The following is a 15,264-nucleotide window of genomic DNA, read 5'->3' on the forward strand; positions in this document are numbered from 1 at the left end:
TGGACCGTGCCGGGTCTTCACTGCAGTGCACGGGCTTAGCTGCCCCGCAGCATGTGGGATCTTACTTCCCCAACCAGGGATACCAGGGTTACAGTTAACTGTGGAAGTCTGGGGGGCCACACAGCCCCTCCCCAGACACACCTGCTCTCCTGGGCGTCTCCTCGAAGCCCCGCTGTGGGGTCTGCACTCCCCTCCTTATTAGCAGGCACCTGCCCACAGAACACTCCTCCCGGGGGCGGGGGGGGGGGCGGGGTTTGTTCTGTGGTGCTCAGATTGCCAAGCCTGCTTTCCCAAAGAAAGGATGAAAACCTCCAAGGCTTGACAGAGAAGGTTATAGATCTCCCACTGTGGCTTATGGCTTGTATACAAAAATAAGAACTTAGTTTGATATTCAACAAACATGTGTTGAGGACGTGTGATGGGAGGACGCTGGGATGAGTTTCGGCAGCCCGGGGAGTTGATGTTTGCTTTCTAAAGGTTTGTAAAGATTTGAATATCTTGTTTTGAGTGTTAAACCCAAGCAATTTAAAATGTAAATGTGCTTGAAGGAGTGTAAAGTTTTAAATCAAAAAATGTTTATTAAATATGACATTAAATATTTTTTTAGTATAAATGCTTAAGCTGGAGATGAGAAGCTCTGAAAGGCTTTGTGTGCTGTGTGTACCACGCGTGGGACAGGAAGAGCCTTCTGTTTGACCGTGAAATAGAATCTGTGTCACATGAATGATTTATAACTTTCCCATGAGCACATATTTGCTCTGAGTTCAGCAACGGTTTACCTATGAATCCTTTTTTCTCCTCTTGTTGAAGAAGGCGTTGTTTCTGCGTTTTCAAACTATAGGCGTAGATCGCAGGGCTTTTGGTCTCTCACAGATACAGCTTCTCATGTATCTAAAAGGTTCTCCCTTTCCTGTGAAGTGTATTGGTTTTGTCCCAGCTGTGCTGGTTACATAGCTGCGGGCTGGGGGTGTGCTCACCCCCTCGGTTGTTGGTGGGGCTGTCAGGAGGGCTCCCCGGATGCAGGAGGGGGAGATGGGGGTCATCCCGTCCGGGATGCAGGAGGCGGAGATGGGGGTCATCCCGTCCCAGATGCAGGAGGGGGAGATGGGGGTCATCCCGTCCTGCGCCCTCCTGCCCTGCCACCCCAGCACCCTGAGGGCATCCTCTTGGCACTGTTGGAAACCCCGGGACCCGGCTACATGGCCCACACCCCCTCCCCGGCGATCCTCCCCCTTGCACAGCACACGCCAGCCGGGGGGGCGGGTTTGAAACGTCTGCTCCCGTGGCTTTGCTCAGGGGTGAGCCCCTCCCTGAGCCCACCCCCCACTCGGGACAGCCAGGCCTCCGCCCTGCGCACCCTTCCTGTGTCCGTGAGAAGCTGGCATCTCTTCTCTGGGCCCAAGAGCAAACCTGGACAACAAATGGAGATGTTTGTGTTTTCTTAAAGTGGGAATTTGTTTCTCATCATAGAACTATTCAGTTGGATCTTGAGTTATTTTGTTCATCTAGGTTAGAAAATAGAACATTTGAGTTGATTCGGAAAGACCAATTATTACATGCACAGTCCAACTAAAAAAGAACAACAAAACTGTTTAAAGTCAGGACCTGAAACACCCATCCTACATTTTAGGAAAGCTTAAGTCACAAGGAAGTCTTAGGGTGCCCCCAACAGGCGGGGGTGGAGGGTATGTTTGGGGAGGAGGGTCTCGGGGGGACCCTGCTCGGTCTGCTGTGTAGATTCTGGGAAACACAGCTGCTGGTGGGCTTCCCTCTGCCTGTGGCGTCACCTGGTGGGCGGGTGAAAGCGAGGGTCTGCTGGCACCCAGGGGCTGGCATCCTTCATTAAAATATGTAAATAAAGGAAACTAAGTTTAAGGGCAATCCCTCTGTAAAGACATCAAGAGTGTGATGTGGCGGACTCCCCTGGGGGTGCAGTGGGTGGGAGTCTGCTGTCAGTGCAAGGGAAACAGGTTCAATCCCTGGGTCGGGAAGATCCCATGTGCCGCAGAGCAGCTCAGCCTGCGGACCCTGGAGCCCGTGCTCAGCAGCACAAGAGCCACTGCGGCAGAAGGCCGGAGCCCAGGAACTGTGTCCATCTCCAACGGATGGGAATGAGGGAGTGGTAACTTTAGAAAAAGCAAGGTACCACTGCCAGCCACCCATGCCCCAGGCTGGATGCTGCAGGCTGGTCCTTGCAGGAGGCCGAGGACCAGTGAGACAGCATAGTTTAGGAAAGAGAGTGCATTTGTGCTGAGTGAAACCCTAGGGGAGTTGAAATATATATTGCAGGTTTTGTATTCTTTTGTAAATATGTTTGTTATAAATAAAACAGACTGAGACAGCACCCGAAAGGTACTGCCTCCAAGCAGGACGCTGACTTTGGGCTGGTGGTTCCTCAGAGGGACGAGGTCAGGAATCCAGAAGTCACCTGAGATGCCCGTGAGCTGTCGCGTGGCTGGGTGGTCCTCAGGTGCTGGCAGTATGAGGGGGCACCTCCGAGTAGAGCCGCGGTGGAACGCACCGTCTTCCGGGCGTGGGAGGGCCATGTGAGAGGGACCCAGCGCTTGTGGGCGGAGATGGCCTTTGGCAGAGGAGGTTCCGAGGATTGAAGTGCCCTGGAGTCTCCTGCTTGGCAGGTGGGTTCTTTAACCACAGAGCCCCCAGGGCCGTCCAGAGTGCCCCTTGTGGAAGCATTGTGAGAAGACACCTTGTAGAGTTGTCCTTGAATTCCTCACCCCAGGGCTTTTAAGTCCTGTGTAAATTGGTTCTTGGGAGCTGATTATTTTTCAGAAAGGAACTTTGAAAATGTCAAAGGTGGGCTTGGAACTGCCCCCAGCAGGCCCTTCCTGGACCGCCGTGGTCTCCTGGCATCCCATCCCCTGGTGCCCCTCCCATCCCCCCAACACCGCCATTCCCTGGCACCCCCACTTCCCCCGTCCCCCGGAACCCCCATCCTCTGGCACCCCAGTTCCCCTGATACCCCCGTCCCCCAGAACCCCCACCCCCTGGCAATCCCAGTTCCCCCAACACCCCTGTCCCCTGGAACCCCCTTCCGCCATCTGCATCCCCTCTCTGTGGGGTGGCAGGCTGCCCCAAGGACTCCCTGCGGCACATGTGAGACCCCTCCCTTCCTGCTCCCTCATTCTGCTGAGAGCTTCTCAAGGGTGGCGAGTGGCCCACTGGTGGCTGTGAAATAATTTAGTGGGTTGCAACTAGCATTTTTAAAAGTAGAATAAAATAGAAAGTGCCAGGTACGTTATAATTGATTAGGACGGGTTTGGTTTTGTGATCCTGTTTTAGGAATAGGCACATGTGTTCAAGGTACGTAGCGAGGAGGTGAGGTGCAGGGAGGGGTTTCCCACTGTTTCCTCATCAGAGTGTGAAAGCCACTCTGATAAAAGATTTATTTGTTTTCAGCAAAATCTTTAGAAAGTCCTGCTAATTCTGAAAGGCACTCAGCTCATCTTACTTGACTCCTAGGAAAGGTTCTGAGAACTGCGGTTCATGTCCCTGTTGAACGGACAGGACCCCCTTTCCTGTGGGGAGGAGCTTGTTCCTGGAACTCCTTCCAGTGAGCGGACCTGTTGTCGACATTTCATTACTCGTGCTAGAGTTGTTGTTAATTCTTGTTAAGATCATGGTGTTTGCTTAATTGGAGACTTTCTTTTTTCAGGTTTCCTTGCTGCAGAACGAAAGTGTAGAAAAAAACAAGAGCATACAGAGTTTGCACAACCAGATATGTAGCTTCGAAATTGAAATTGAGAGACAGAAGGAAATGCTTCGAAATAATGAATCCAAAATACTGCATTTACAGGTAAGAAGTGTAAGACTGTGGCTGGGTTGGAGGGAATGCGTCCGTGTTCTCCACCAGGACTGTCGCAGGGAGGTGTCCGAGCCAAAGCCCTGACCTTGGTCCACAGGGCAGCTTGTTTCTCTTGTTTAAGTGAAACTCGGGGAAGTGGCCTGGGTTCGTGGGGTGCCCTGGGTTCGCGGGGTGGCCTCAGTTCACAGGAAGGCACGGGTTCGTGGGGCGCCCTGGGTTCACGGGTGACCTAGGTTCGTGAAACGCCCTGGGTTCATGGGTGACCTAGGTTCGCAGCTGGCCTGGGTTCGTGAGTGGCTTGGGTTCTCGGGGCAGCCTGGGTTCACGGGTGACCTAGGTTCACAGGGCAGACTGGGTCCACGGGGCGCCTGGGTCCGCAACTGGCCTGGAAGGCTGCAGGCACCCTTCCTGCCTGTTCCTGGAGGCCCAGCCCCATCCCCTCTCTCCTGTGCCTTTGCTTCACTGTTGGTGAAATAAGACCAGAGCCTTGGTTTTTTAAAATTAGCTTTTTATGAATATTATTTAAGATTTCATGTTGTTCCTGAGTAGCTGTGTAGTTTCACTTCCTAAAGTGAACTGAAGCCAAACTGTTCTGTTCTGAATCTTCCAATGACACAGGTACTCACATCACTTTATCTCACCATGGTGACCCAAAGGTACCTCCACCCCAAACACGGAAGCCCTCGCTGCTCTGCGAAGGGTGACGCCCAAACACGCCCGATCAGATTGTGGCTCCCTGTCTCTGTAACCCACTCGGGCTTCCATCAGGTACTTGCTGTAGGTTATTCTTCCAGACACTGTCCTCACATCGGCTGACTCGGGTGTGCCTTCAGGGTCATAGTTCCTGTGTGTATCACACACTCCAGGCGAGAAGCACTCCTGTGTGGCCAGAATGGTCTTCCAGTGCTTGTGCCCAGGGTTTCCCTAAATTACCTGGAAGATAAAATATTTCTAATAGCTCAGAGTCACAGCATCTTTGAGATCATCTTGCCTCCCATCTTATTGTCGAGGTTAGTTATAATGCTTTGAATTGCATAGGGACTTATTAATTTCATTTGTATTAAACTTGGTGATTGTCCAGAGACAAGGAAAAGCATAATGAAACATTAGGCTGTAGTAGAAGGGTGCCAGTCGCAGGTATTGAATCAAGCCAGAAAAGCGCGATGCTATGTGGAACAGCATCAGGGCTCCTGCGGGAGGCCCCCTGCGTGCCGCCACTGGCCCGGAGGCGCTGGTCAGCACGCCGGGACCGAGGCCGGCGTCTCGTGAGCAGGGCCCGTGTGCACAGGCTGGCGGAGGTGCACGGGAGGGCTGAGGAGGTGATGTAGTGTTTGAAATGATGTTAAGCCTGTCAGCAACTGAAGGAAGGATGAGTGGGCAGGGGTTTGTTTTTCTTTAAATTTAGTTCTTATTTTAATGTAATGGTTTCCAGTCTTGGGTCGGCTGCCGCGGTACAGCAGGCTGACTCAGTCATACACATAGATGTCGTCGTTCAGCCGCTCAGTCCTGTCCGACTCTGCGACCCCATGGATTGCCACACCCCAGGCTTCCCTGTCCTTCACCATCTCCCGGAGCTTGCTCAAACTCATGTCCATTGAGTCAGTGATGCCATCCAACCATCTCATCCTCTGTCGCCCCCGTCTCCTCCTGCCTTCAGTCTTTCCCAGCATCAGGTGGGAAAGTGGGTCTTTTCCAATGAGTCAGCTCTTAGCATCAGGTGGCCACAGTGTTGAAGCTTCAGCTTCAGCATCAGCCCTTCCAGTGAATGTTCAGGGCTGATTTCCTCCAGGATGGACTGGTTGGATCTCCTTGCAGTCCAAGGGACTCTCAAGAGTCTTCTCCAGCACCACCATTGGAAAGCATAAGTTCTTTAGCACTCAGCCTTTTTTACGGTCCAACTCTCACATCCATACATGACTACTGGAAAAACCATAGCTGTGACTAGATGCTTTTGTCAGTAAAGTGATGTATATACATTCTGCCTTTGTCTAACTTTTTATTTTGTATTGGGGTATAGCCAGTTAACAATGTTGTGACAGATTCAGGTGAACAATGAAGGGACATAGATATACATATACGTTCTTTTTTGTTAGCGTTCTTTTCTATTATGATTTATCACAGGATATTGCATATCGTTCCCTGTGCTATATAGCAGGACCCTGTTTATCCATTCTACATACAGTAGTTCTCATCGGCTAACCCCAGCCCCCATCCATCCCTCCCTCAACCCCGTCGCCCTTGGCAACTATCAGTCTGTCTCTGTGTATGTCGGAGTCTTTCTGTTTTGTAGAAGAGTTCATTTGTGTCTGATTTTAGATTCTACATATAAGTGATATCATATAATATCTGTCTCTTTCTGACTTCACCTGATAATCTCTATTTTCATCTACTTTCATCATGCCATCTGGCATTTCACTCTTTTTATGGCTGTGTAGTATTCCATTGTGTGTATGAAGTAGTAGGTTCATTTATAACCAAAAAAAAAAGAGAGAGTCCATAATGAGGTTGTGGATGCACTCCCCCACCGTTTCCACAGAGCCTGGCTCAGCCCTGCACCTCAGTCCTCACCTCAGAGCCTTCCAGCCACCAGGGGAGGGTCACTGGCTGGACCACAGCTCAGGACGCCGCCTGCCTGGCCGCTGTTGAGCGTGGCCACCTAGCCACTCTCTTCGCGGCGGGCCGGACCTTCTCCCCGCCTCCTGTCCCGACTCTGGCTCCTCCTCGGATGGCAGGGTAGATGCCCCCTCCTCCAGGAAGCCTTTCCCCAGCCGGTGCCTCGGACCACCTACTGGTGACAGGCCTGTAGCTCTCTGCATCATGTCTTTCCCGTCTGAATCCTGCGGACTGGCCTGGAAGGAGTCCACATGGAGGGCAGTGTCCTGACAGCCCCGGGCCGGGCAGGCAGAGGGGCTTAAAGAGTGGAACCAAAGAGTGTGTGTGTTTCCATCCCTGGAAGGGTGGTTTCTTGATACTTCACTTGTGAAGACATTTCTGTTCTGTTTTCTTGCATGCCACGCGGCATGTGGGATCTGGGCTCACTGACGGGTTGAACCTGTGCCCCGGCACTGGAAGCGCACGGTCTTAACCGCTGGACCGCTGGGGAAGTCCCTTTCTCCTTACACAGTTGGATGACACAGTGGTCCCCCAGTCAGCAGGTCCCACCCTGTCCCCGGGCCCCTTGCTGAGCCCAGAACCCACCCGCGTCAGCCGAGTGACTGGCAGCGATGTAAGCGCCAAGGGGCCCGAACGCACGACGGAGGGTCTGGCGCCCTGTGAGCAGGTCTCCTGACGAGGGTGTGCGTACGTCGTGAGCGGTCTGTGCATGTCTCAGCTCCTGAGCCCTTTTCTCTAATAAAACCCTCACCTGCATTTAAGGTCTGTGTTTATAGAGACCCTGCGGCGGCTGGGCAGAGGTGGCTCGTCAACCATGAGGTCATGTTCGCCGCATCCTCCAGGGAAGGCGGGGCTAGGTCCACGTGCTGCCCTCACCCGCAGCCTCGACCCAGCAAAGGGGCTGCTTGACAACCGCGCATTCCCCTTCCTGTAGGTGGGGCGTGTGTGTGTGTTCACATTCCCCTTCCTGTAGGTGGGACATGTGTGTGTGTGTTCACATTCCCCTTCCTGTAGGTGGGGCGTGTGTGTTCACATTCCCCTTGCTGTGAGAGGAGCGCCTTCTAGGTCATGGGTGGGCCTTGCCTATATGTGTGTGTGTGCGCGCGCATGTGTGTGTGCCTGCGGGTCCCATGTCCCCTCCTGCCGGGGCCCGTGTGTGTGTGTGTGTGTGTGTGTGTGTGTGTGTGCGCGCGCGCGTGTGCACCTGTGGTCCCGTGTCCCCTCCTGCCCGGCCCCGCCCGCGGACTCCTCGCCCCTGGTGTGTAGTGGGGGCGTCGCGGTCGCTTCTGTCCCCAGAGCGCCTCATGGCCTCAGGCCGCTGTCCCGCGCGGTCCCCGCTGGGGGGCTCGGACGTGAAGAGCAGCTGGCCTCGGCCACCCCGCCCTGCCCCGCGCTCACCCCGGGCTCCAGCCGCCCCGCGGGCCCCCTCGGAGCCATGCTGAGCGTCTAGGTTTCTGTCAGCGCCCTCCGGCCTCATGAGCACCCACGTCAGCCTGGGTGGTCACTTTGTCACTTGAGCGGGTGGAGAACAGTCAGACATGCATCGTGGCTGTGAGTGTTCACACGTGTCAACAGCACTGTCCCCAGAAAAGAGACTTTGTGAGCCAGCCGTGCCTCTCGCCATGTGTGTTTAAAATGAAGTGGTCTCAGTGTGGAAAGACGTGTTCTTTAGAGAAGTCATCCTTCCTTTTTAGATGTTAGCTGATATCAGGGTTTCTTGGAAAGAAGAGGAAGATTAACACTGTACTTTTTACCCGGAAAAGTAACCCATGCTTACATGTTTGTTCCTTCACAGCTATTAAGAGCCAGCAAAGGCGCTGAAACCTCGAGGTTTAAAAATAGGGCCCCAAAAGGAGAAGTGATCTCGGCAGGCCCCCGGGGCTCCCCCTGCTCAGCCCGCGACCTTGGGGATGGCCCCCTCGCCCCACAGCTCCAGGGGCTAAGCCGCCCCCTTTCAGGTGCTCTGTTTCAAAAATGCAGATTGTTTTCGAGGTGAAAACCCTTCAGGTCCTGGCTTCATCTACAAGTGGGCAGGCCAGACCTGCCAACTGGACCCCCCAGTTCAGCCCCAGGCCCCCCTCCAGTGACGGCTACAGGTGTGCTGGTCATGTGCTTCTGGAAAAGGGGGTTTCTGAGTGATTTAAATCAAGCCTCACAGTCGACAGCCAAGTGTTTGTCAGCAGAGCTCCTCTGCCACGGAGGCACAGGGCACTGGGCACCGAGCGCATCGAGGGAGAGACCCCCCTGCCATGGGCACCGGCCTCTTGGCTTCACCCGGGGCCGAGGACCCACCACCCACTGGGGTCCTGTCCTGCTGGGGGGAGGGGTTCTCTCTGCAGCAGGGGCAGTGCGGGGACCCAGGGGTTCTGGTGCTCCCGGCAGCTGCAGAGACAGTGGCCCCTCCGGCCCTGGAGGCTCACAGTTCCACCCCTGCTGGTCACTTGACCTTTCATGGGACAGAGGCCCTCACAGACCCAGCTAAGACGCTGGGAGAGAGGGACATGGGGGTTGCGTGCCCTGCAGTTGGGGCTAGGGCCTGGGTCCCTGAGGGCCCGTGGGTCCCTGAGGGCCCGTGGGCCTGAGCGGAGGCGCCCTGTGGGGGCCGGCAGGGGTCTGCAGAGGCGCGGTGCTCACAGCAGGTCCTAACCGTGTTCTGCCTTTTTGACACTTTGATTTGGAAGCGAGTCATCGACAGCCAAGCAGAGAAACTGAAGGAGCTGGACAAGGAGATCCGGCCCTTCCGGCAGAACTGGGAGGAGGCGGACAGCATGAAGAGCAGCGTGGAGTCCCTCCAGAACCGGGTGACCGAGCTGGAGAGCGTGGACAAGAGCGCGGGGCAGGCAGCGCGCAACACAGGTGAGCCGGCGGGTCCCAATACTGGGGCCGACTGTGCGTGAGAGCGGGGCGAGCCTGGGGGTGACCAGCTTCCTGCGCTAGGCGCGGAGGGCAAGGGCGGACGCCGGCGGAGCGGGCCTGCGGGTGGAGGTGCGGAGCTGCTCAGGAAGGCCAGGGGACAGAAGACGACCAGCAGGCGGCGGGGGACCCGGCCAGCCCAGCAGCGTGGCTGATGCCTAGAAGCCGCCGGGCCGTTGGAGCAGGGAGAGGGGTTGCTGAGGGAGCGTCCTAAAACCGCCTGAGCAGGATTAACCGGGAGGAGCGCGATTACGGGGATGCACGTGGGGCCGGATTAAGCCGGCCAAGGACGCGGTGCGGAGAGCGGAGCAGCTTCAATTCCGGGGGGATCGCCCCAAGCTGGGGAGCCGGGGGCAGCAGGCCGGTGCTCCGGGGTGTCCCCGCCCCGCAGGCTGAGGCTGGGGGTCTGGGGCATGCGTCTCTGCCCCCACCCCGCGGGCCGGCTTCCGTGGGTCACGTGCGCGCCCACCGTGTCTCCCGCCAGGCCTGCTGGAGTCACAGCTGAGCCGGCACGACCAGATGCTGAGCGTGCACGACATCCGCCTGGCCGACATGGACCTGCGCTTCCAGGTCCTGGAGACCGCCAGCTACAACGGCGTGCTCATCTGGAAGATCCGCGACTACAAGCGGCGGAAGCAGGAGGCCGTGATGGGCAAGACGCTGTCGCTGTACAGCCAGCCCTTCTACACGGGCTACTTCGGCTACAAGATGTGCGCCAGGGTCTACCTGAACGGGGACGGCATGGGCAAGGGCACGCACCTGTCGCTCTTCTTCGTCATCATGCGCGGGGAGTACGACGCGCTGCTGCCCTGGCCCTTCAAGCAGAAAGTGACGCTCATGCTGATGGACCAGGGGTCCTCACGGCGGCACCTGGGGGACGCGTTCAAGCCGGACCCCAACAGCAGCAGCTTCAAGAAGCCCACCGGGGAGATGAACATCGCCTCCGGGTGCCCCGTCTTCGTGGCCCAGACCGTGCTGGAGAACGGGACGTACATCAAAGACGACACCATTTTTATCAAAGTCATAGTGGATACTTCGGACCTGCCGGACCCCTGACGCGTCCCCGGGGAGGCGGATCGAGCAGAAGGCAACTCCTCCGGGGGGTTTGAACCGGCCGTCTCCGCCGAGGTCCTCGCGCTCCGAAAAGGACCTTGGGGGACGGAGGAAGCGGCAGAAGGCGGCCGCGGGCCGGCGGGAGGAGCCACGCGTGAGGACACACCCAACACGTTTTGTAATAGACTAGCAACACTTCACTCTGGAGAATTATTTATCCTTCGACGAGATAAATACTGCTGTCAGAGAAGGTTTTCATTTTCATTTTTAAAGATCTAGTTAATTAAGGTGGAAAACATATATGCTAAAGAAAAGAACCATGAATTTTTTTTCTTCCTTAAACTTGAACACCAAAAAAAAACACACCACACACACACACACACACACACACACACCTGGGGATAGCTGGACATGTCAGCATGTTAAGAAGAATTTATGAAATAATAATGCAATTCTGATATATTCATTCTAAAATTCAAGAGTGCAATCTTGTTTCAAATATAGTATATTGTCTATTTTTAAGGCCTCATCTGGTCTCTGTTTTAATAATTTGTTTGTCAGAAGACCCTGAAGTACACCTAGGTCTTTTTTGAAAGTCTCTAAATTCAGAATCATTTTTTAATTTAAAGTTCTAAGATAATTGTTACTGCAAACATTTTATTTTAAAACGTTGATAGACTGATATTTCTTGGAAGAAAATGTAAAATATCAAACACTGGTTATCACTTGTGATAGGAAAGAGAATATTCAATCTGTTGTTATTTCTCGTTAGAAATGTAAACCTTCAATATCTGTCGTAGTTAATGACACTACTTCAAAATTACTATGAAAGGAAAATTGCTCATGGATGCTGTGCATCATTTTCAGATTTATAATTGTTTTCACCCTAAAATAGGGCATTAGTTGAACTTTGGAGTTCTAAACAAAATCCTGTAGGTTTTTAAAATTCTGCCCCATGTGTTCAGACACGTTCTCTCTTGCTGACAACACCGACTTCCGTGTCCAGTGTCGGGGGGTGGGCAGGCGACTTCGCGCTGACGGCGGCCACAGCAGAAAACGTGTTCCCCATCCAGTCATAACTGCTGCATTCGCTCCGGCCTTTGCGTAGAGATGGTGGCGTCCTGTACACGTGCCTTAGATGTGACTTGCTGCTTCTCGACCCCAGCTCTGTGTTCCCCGTGATTCCAGAAGGCGATGGTTCAGCCAGACTCTCTCTTGACCACTAACTAGACCTTTGCCTGCTAGGGGGCCCTCCCACAGCCCCGTCCGCCGGGCCCCCAGGAGCCTCCGCCGCTTCGTCATCCCAGATTCCAAATCTCTCGGGCCCACGGGCTCAGGCAGGGCCGGGCAGGAGCTGCGCCTCTGTGTCCCGGGCGCGGGCGCCCCCACGCCCGCCGCGGGGCCCTCTGAGCATTCCAGAGACCGCCACCCCGGGCCGCGGAGCTGGGCCACAGGCATCCCGGGGCCACCCTCTGGCAGGGAGGGCGGCCCCGGGGCCCGTCGTCTGGCCCGCGCCCGCCTGGGGCGCCTCTCACCCCGTTTCCTTTCTCTCAATGGTCCAACTGTGAAGAGCGGGCCTGCGCTGCGCCCCTGCTATGCACCCCGCTCCATGGGTGCTCTTATACTGATGGGTGCTACACGTGACGGGTGCTTCTTAGGCGAAACCAACGTGTGTGAGCCGCGCATCTGTGCCCGCGTCCAAAAGACGCGCCCACGGCGGGCCAGCCGGGCCGCGCGCCCCAGACTGCCTGCCACGGGCTGCCGGCGGCCGCGGGGGCGGCCAGGGGTGCCCGGCGGCCCCGCGTCTCTGGTGCTGCCGACCGCCCTGGGTGTGCCTTCGCCCCAGTGCCTGCTGGAAGCACCTCCTCTCCACCGCCTCCCCGGGCTTCCATAAGTGACCTCATGGGTTCCCAGCACCCGCCCGCACACCCGCTGGCAGTTACCACTCCGTCGTCTTCATCTCCGTGTCTTTCCCTCCGCGCTCCCCCCACCCCCGCAGTTGCTTTGAGGGCGGATCGGCGTCCTCGGTCCCGCCCCCGGGTCCTCACGGAGGAGGGGCTCCTGCAGTTGCTGCGGGACCACCGCTCCCTCGAAGGTGCCTGGACTCCCGGGGGAGGGGGGCCGCCCGGAGGCCCCCACCTGGCCTCCAGAGGGTGTTCCCGGGAGGCCAGAGGTGACCGATGGGGACCGCCTGCCACTTCCTCCTGCTCCACTAGAAGGACGGACAATACTGACATAAGCAGCATCTCGGTCTGTTATAAAACAGTTCTTTCCCCGCCCTGGGTGGGGAGCCTGTTGGCAGCACCCCAGAAGCATCTGGCCGGGGATGGGGGGGCGCTTTCCAGGAGCTCCTTCTAGTGGGAGATGCCCCTCACCCGCACCCCGGGAGCCGTGGGACCCGGCTCACTGTGCCCGGGGCGGACACTGGGACGTGGTGGGAGCTTCAGGCCGTGGTGACAGTCAGCGGGAACCCGCGGCCACGCTGGGGGCAGCCCTCTCACGCTCCATCTGATGTTGGGCGCCCTCCGGCCCCCCACCCCCACCGGGCCCTGGTGACGAGGGATGGGTGTGGGACGCGGCACGCGGGTGCATTTTTCACATTAACTCAGTGACAAGTTCCCCACGGAACAAGCCGTTCCAGTGCTGTAGAGGAACCGTGGTGAGTCCCACGCAGGGTCACCCCGCCTGCGTCCCGGCCCCGTTGCCTGGCGTGGAAGCGGAGACCCGCCTGGGCCTCTGTCACAGGTTTTGTCGGCCAGGTGTATCAGTGGCACGGAGACAACAGGGACTCCTGTGAATTGTTCAAAGGCCCGTCCCACGGGAGGGCAGCACGGTCACTGCAGGTGGACGAGGAGGGCCGCCGTCCACCCACCAGCCCCGGAGCCCCGCCACCAGCTGAGCAGGCAGCTCCTGGCCGGGCAGCCCCCCTTGCCCTCCAGTCGCCGCCCCCATCCTGGAGGTGGGCTCCACCAGGCCCTCAGGTGGCGGCAGGGGGCCCACGTGGCCACCCTGGCTAGGAAGAGGCAGCCGGTCTCCGGACAGCTCGTCTCCCACAGGGTCCCCAGCCGCCTGGGGGCCCGTGTCCCCGTCCACCCCCCGGCACTCAGTGTCGAGGGGACAGTCTCCCGTGCCAGGCCTGGCATCCAGCCTGCAGCCCGTGGGCAGCTGGCCGAACCCTTAAACACAGCAGGCGCAGGCCCCCGAGTGTGCCCCAGGGGCACACACCTCCAGCCACCCAGGCCCGCTGCACCTCCCCGCCCGCGCTCGGAGGGGCGACCGTCACCCCGAGCTGGGCGCAGACCGCTCCAGTCCCAGTGTCTCCGCCCGTCCTCGAGGCGCGGGCTGGGGACCAGGAGCCTCGTGGGGCTCAGCCACACCTCCGCCCTCCGAAACCCACCCCTCTGCTGGTGCTGACCACCAGGGCTGGAAAGGGCTCGGGCAGAGCTGGAAACCCCGCTTGGTAACTTCTAGTCCAGACCGTCAGTGACCGGGCCGCTGAGAAGGGCTGGGGGAATCCAGGCGCTCCTTTGCTCCGTGACCTGATGTTGGGTGGGGGGGTGTCCGTCACCGTCTGCTGCTCAGCCCAAGACCATGGTTCTGCCTTCTGTTCGCAAATCTCGATAGCTCTGTTTCTTCCAAAGTAGATCATGTCCCCGCCCGAGGGTCCAGGTCGGACGGGGTTGGCTCGGGGCTGCAGCCAGGGCAGCTGGCCGGGCCGTCTCTGCTGGTGGTCGGGCAGCGCTGGTTGCCCCCGGGGAGCTGGGGCGGCGGGGGTGGAGGTGTTTTCTGCTGGCCTCGAAGAGCCGGGGCGCGGGGGGTCAGCCCCATCAGCAGAGGCCCGAGCGAGTGGCCCGAAGCAGGGCTCGCATTTCATTTCTGCTGCTGCTGCTGTGTCTAGTCTGTCTGTGAACTCGCAGCTAAAGAGGTGGAGTCCAGGATGGCTGCACCACTCCTGCAGTTAGTGGTGTTCCGATCCCAACCAGTCCCCTTAGACCAGTAAGATAACTTCCACAGCAAACTCAACGACTTAATTGGTAAACACAAAAAGCTGGCATTATTTTCCAGGATTTCTATGAGAATTACCTGTAGAGTTAACAGAGTCTGTGGTCAAGAAAGTGTACATCCACGCAGACACTTTTGAGAATCGGTTCTTTCTCTGATGGCACACCTCTGCGTTCAGTTCTCTTACCCAAAACAAAGACCAAAGAAGGCCAATCTCTCGTGTGACTCTGTATTTTTAATCTGCCTGTTTTAAAAAAATTAAAAAAAAAAATTGCGTCTGTACAACCGCTCGCTGTGAGGACCCATCTTGACAGTCCAAGTGATTGTGACCAGTGATCACGTCCCGTGTTCTTCTGCTCTTCTGAGAAAAAAAACACAAAAGGACCGTGTAAGTTATTGCCCAGCAATAATCATGTTGTTAACTGTGGGTCAACAACATGTCTGACTTCCTGATAGCATTATTATGTTTGATATTTTTGTTTACTGTATATCGTGTGTGGTTTTATTTGGTATTTATTTGTGTTTTGAGGTCTTGCAACGTTTTTGTGTTCCTGATGCTAATAACTGAAGTTTGTAAGAGTGTAGAATGCCCAACTTTGAAATGCTGAAACTGTCTCATTAGAGGAAAATAAACCTGACTGAGGAGTCTCGGTTTCTTTCTCAGCTCACTCACGGAGGCCCAGCACCACAGGGCCAGCCTCCCCGGGTGGTCAGGGGGGTCCAGCCCTGGCGCAGGAAGCCGTGCTCATCCCACGAGGCTCCCCCCGAGTCAGCAGGCGTGGGGGCTGCCTTCCAGCACCCCAGGCACAGCGCGAAGGCCCCAGCTCCGCCCAGCCCTCCCCACCACCCCTGCCCCTCCG

At 56.7% G+C, this 15,264-nt stretch overlaps 1 protein-coding gene across 2 annotated transcripts in view; it reads left to right on the forward strand.

The window, feature by feature from the left end:
* The window catches only part of TRAF3 (TNF receptor associated factor 3), a 117,279-nt gene extending 102,228 nt beyond the window's left edge, over window positions 1-15,051 (forward strand). For both annotated transcript variants that reach the window (XM_043489636.1, XM_043489635.1), the window contains 3 exons: window positions 3,674-3,814; window positions 9,118-9,292; window positions 9,834-15,051. In XM_043489636.1, coding sequence (XP_043345571.1) covers window positions 3,674-3,814; window positions 9,118-9,292; window positions 9,834-10,405 — 888 coding nt within the window. In that variant the 3' untranslated portion in view covers window positions 10,406-15,051. The remainder of the gene's footprint in view (window positions 1-3,673; window positions 3,815-9,117; window positions 9,293-9,833) is intronic.
* The last annotated feature ends 213 nt before the right edge of the window (window positions 15,052-15,264 follow it).

Source organism: Cervus canadensis, chromosome 17 (genome assembly GCF_019320065.1).
Source record: "Cervus canadensis isolate Bull #8, Minnesota chromosome 17, ASM1932006v1, whole genome shotgun sequence".
NCBI lineage: Eukaryota > Metazoa > Chordata > Mammalia > Artiodactyla > Cervidae > Cervus > Cervus canadensis.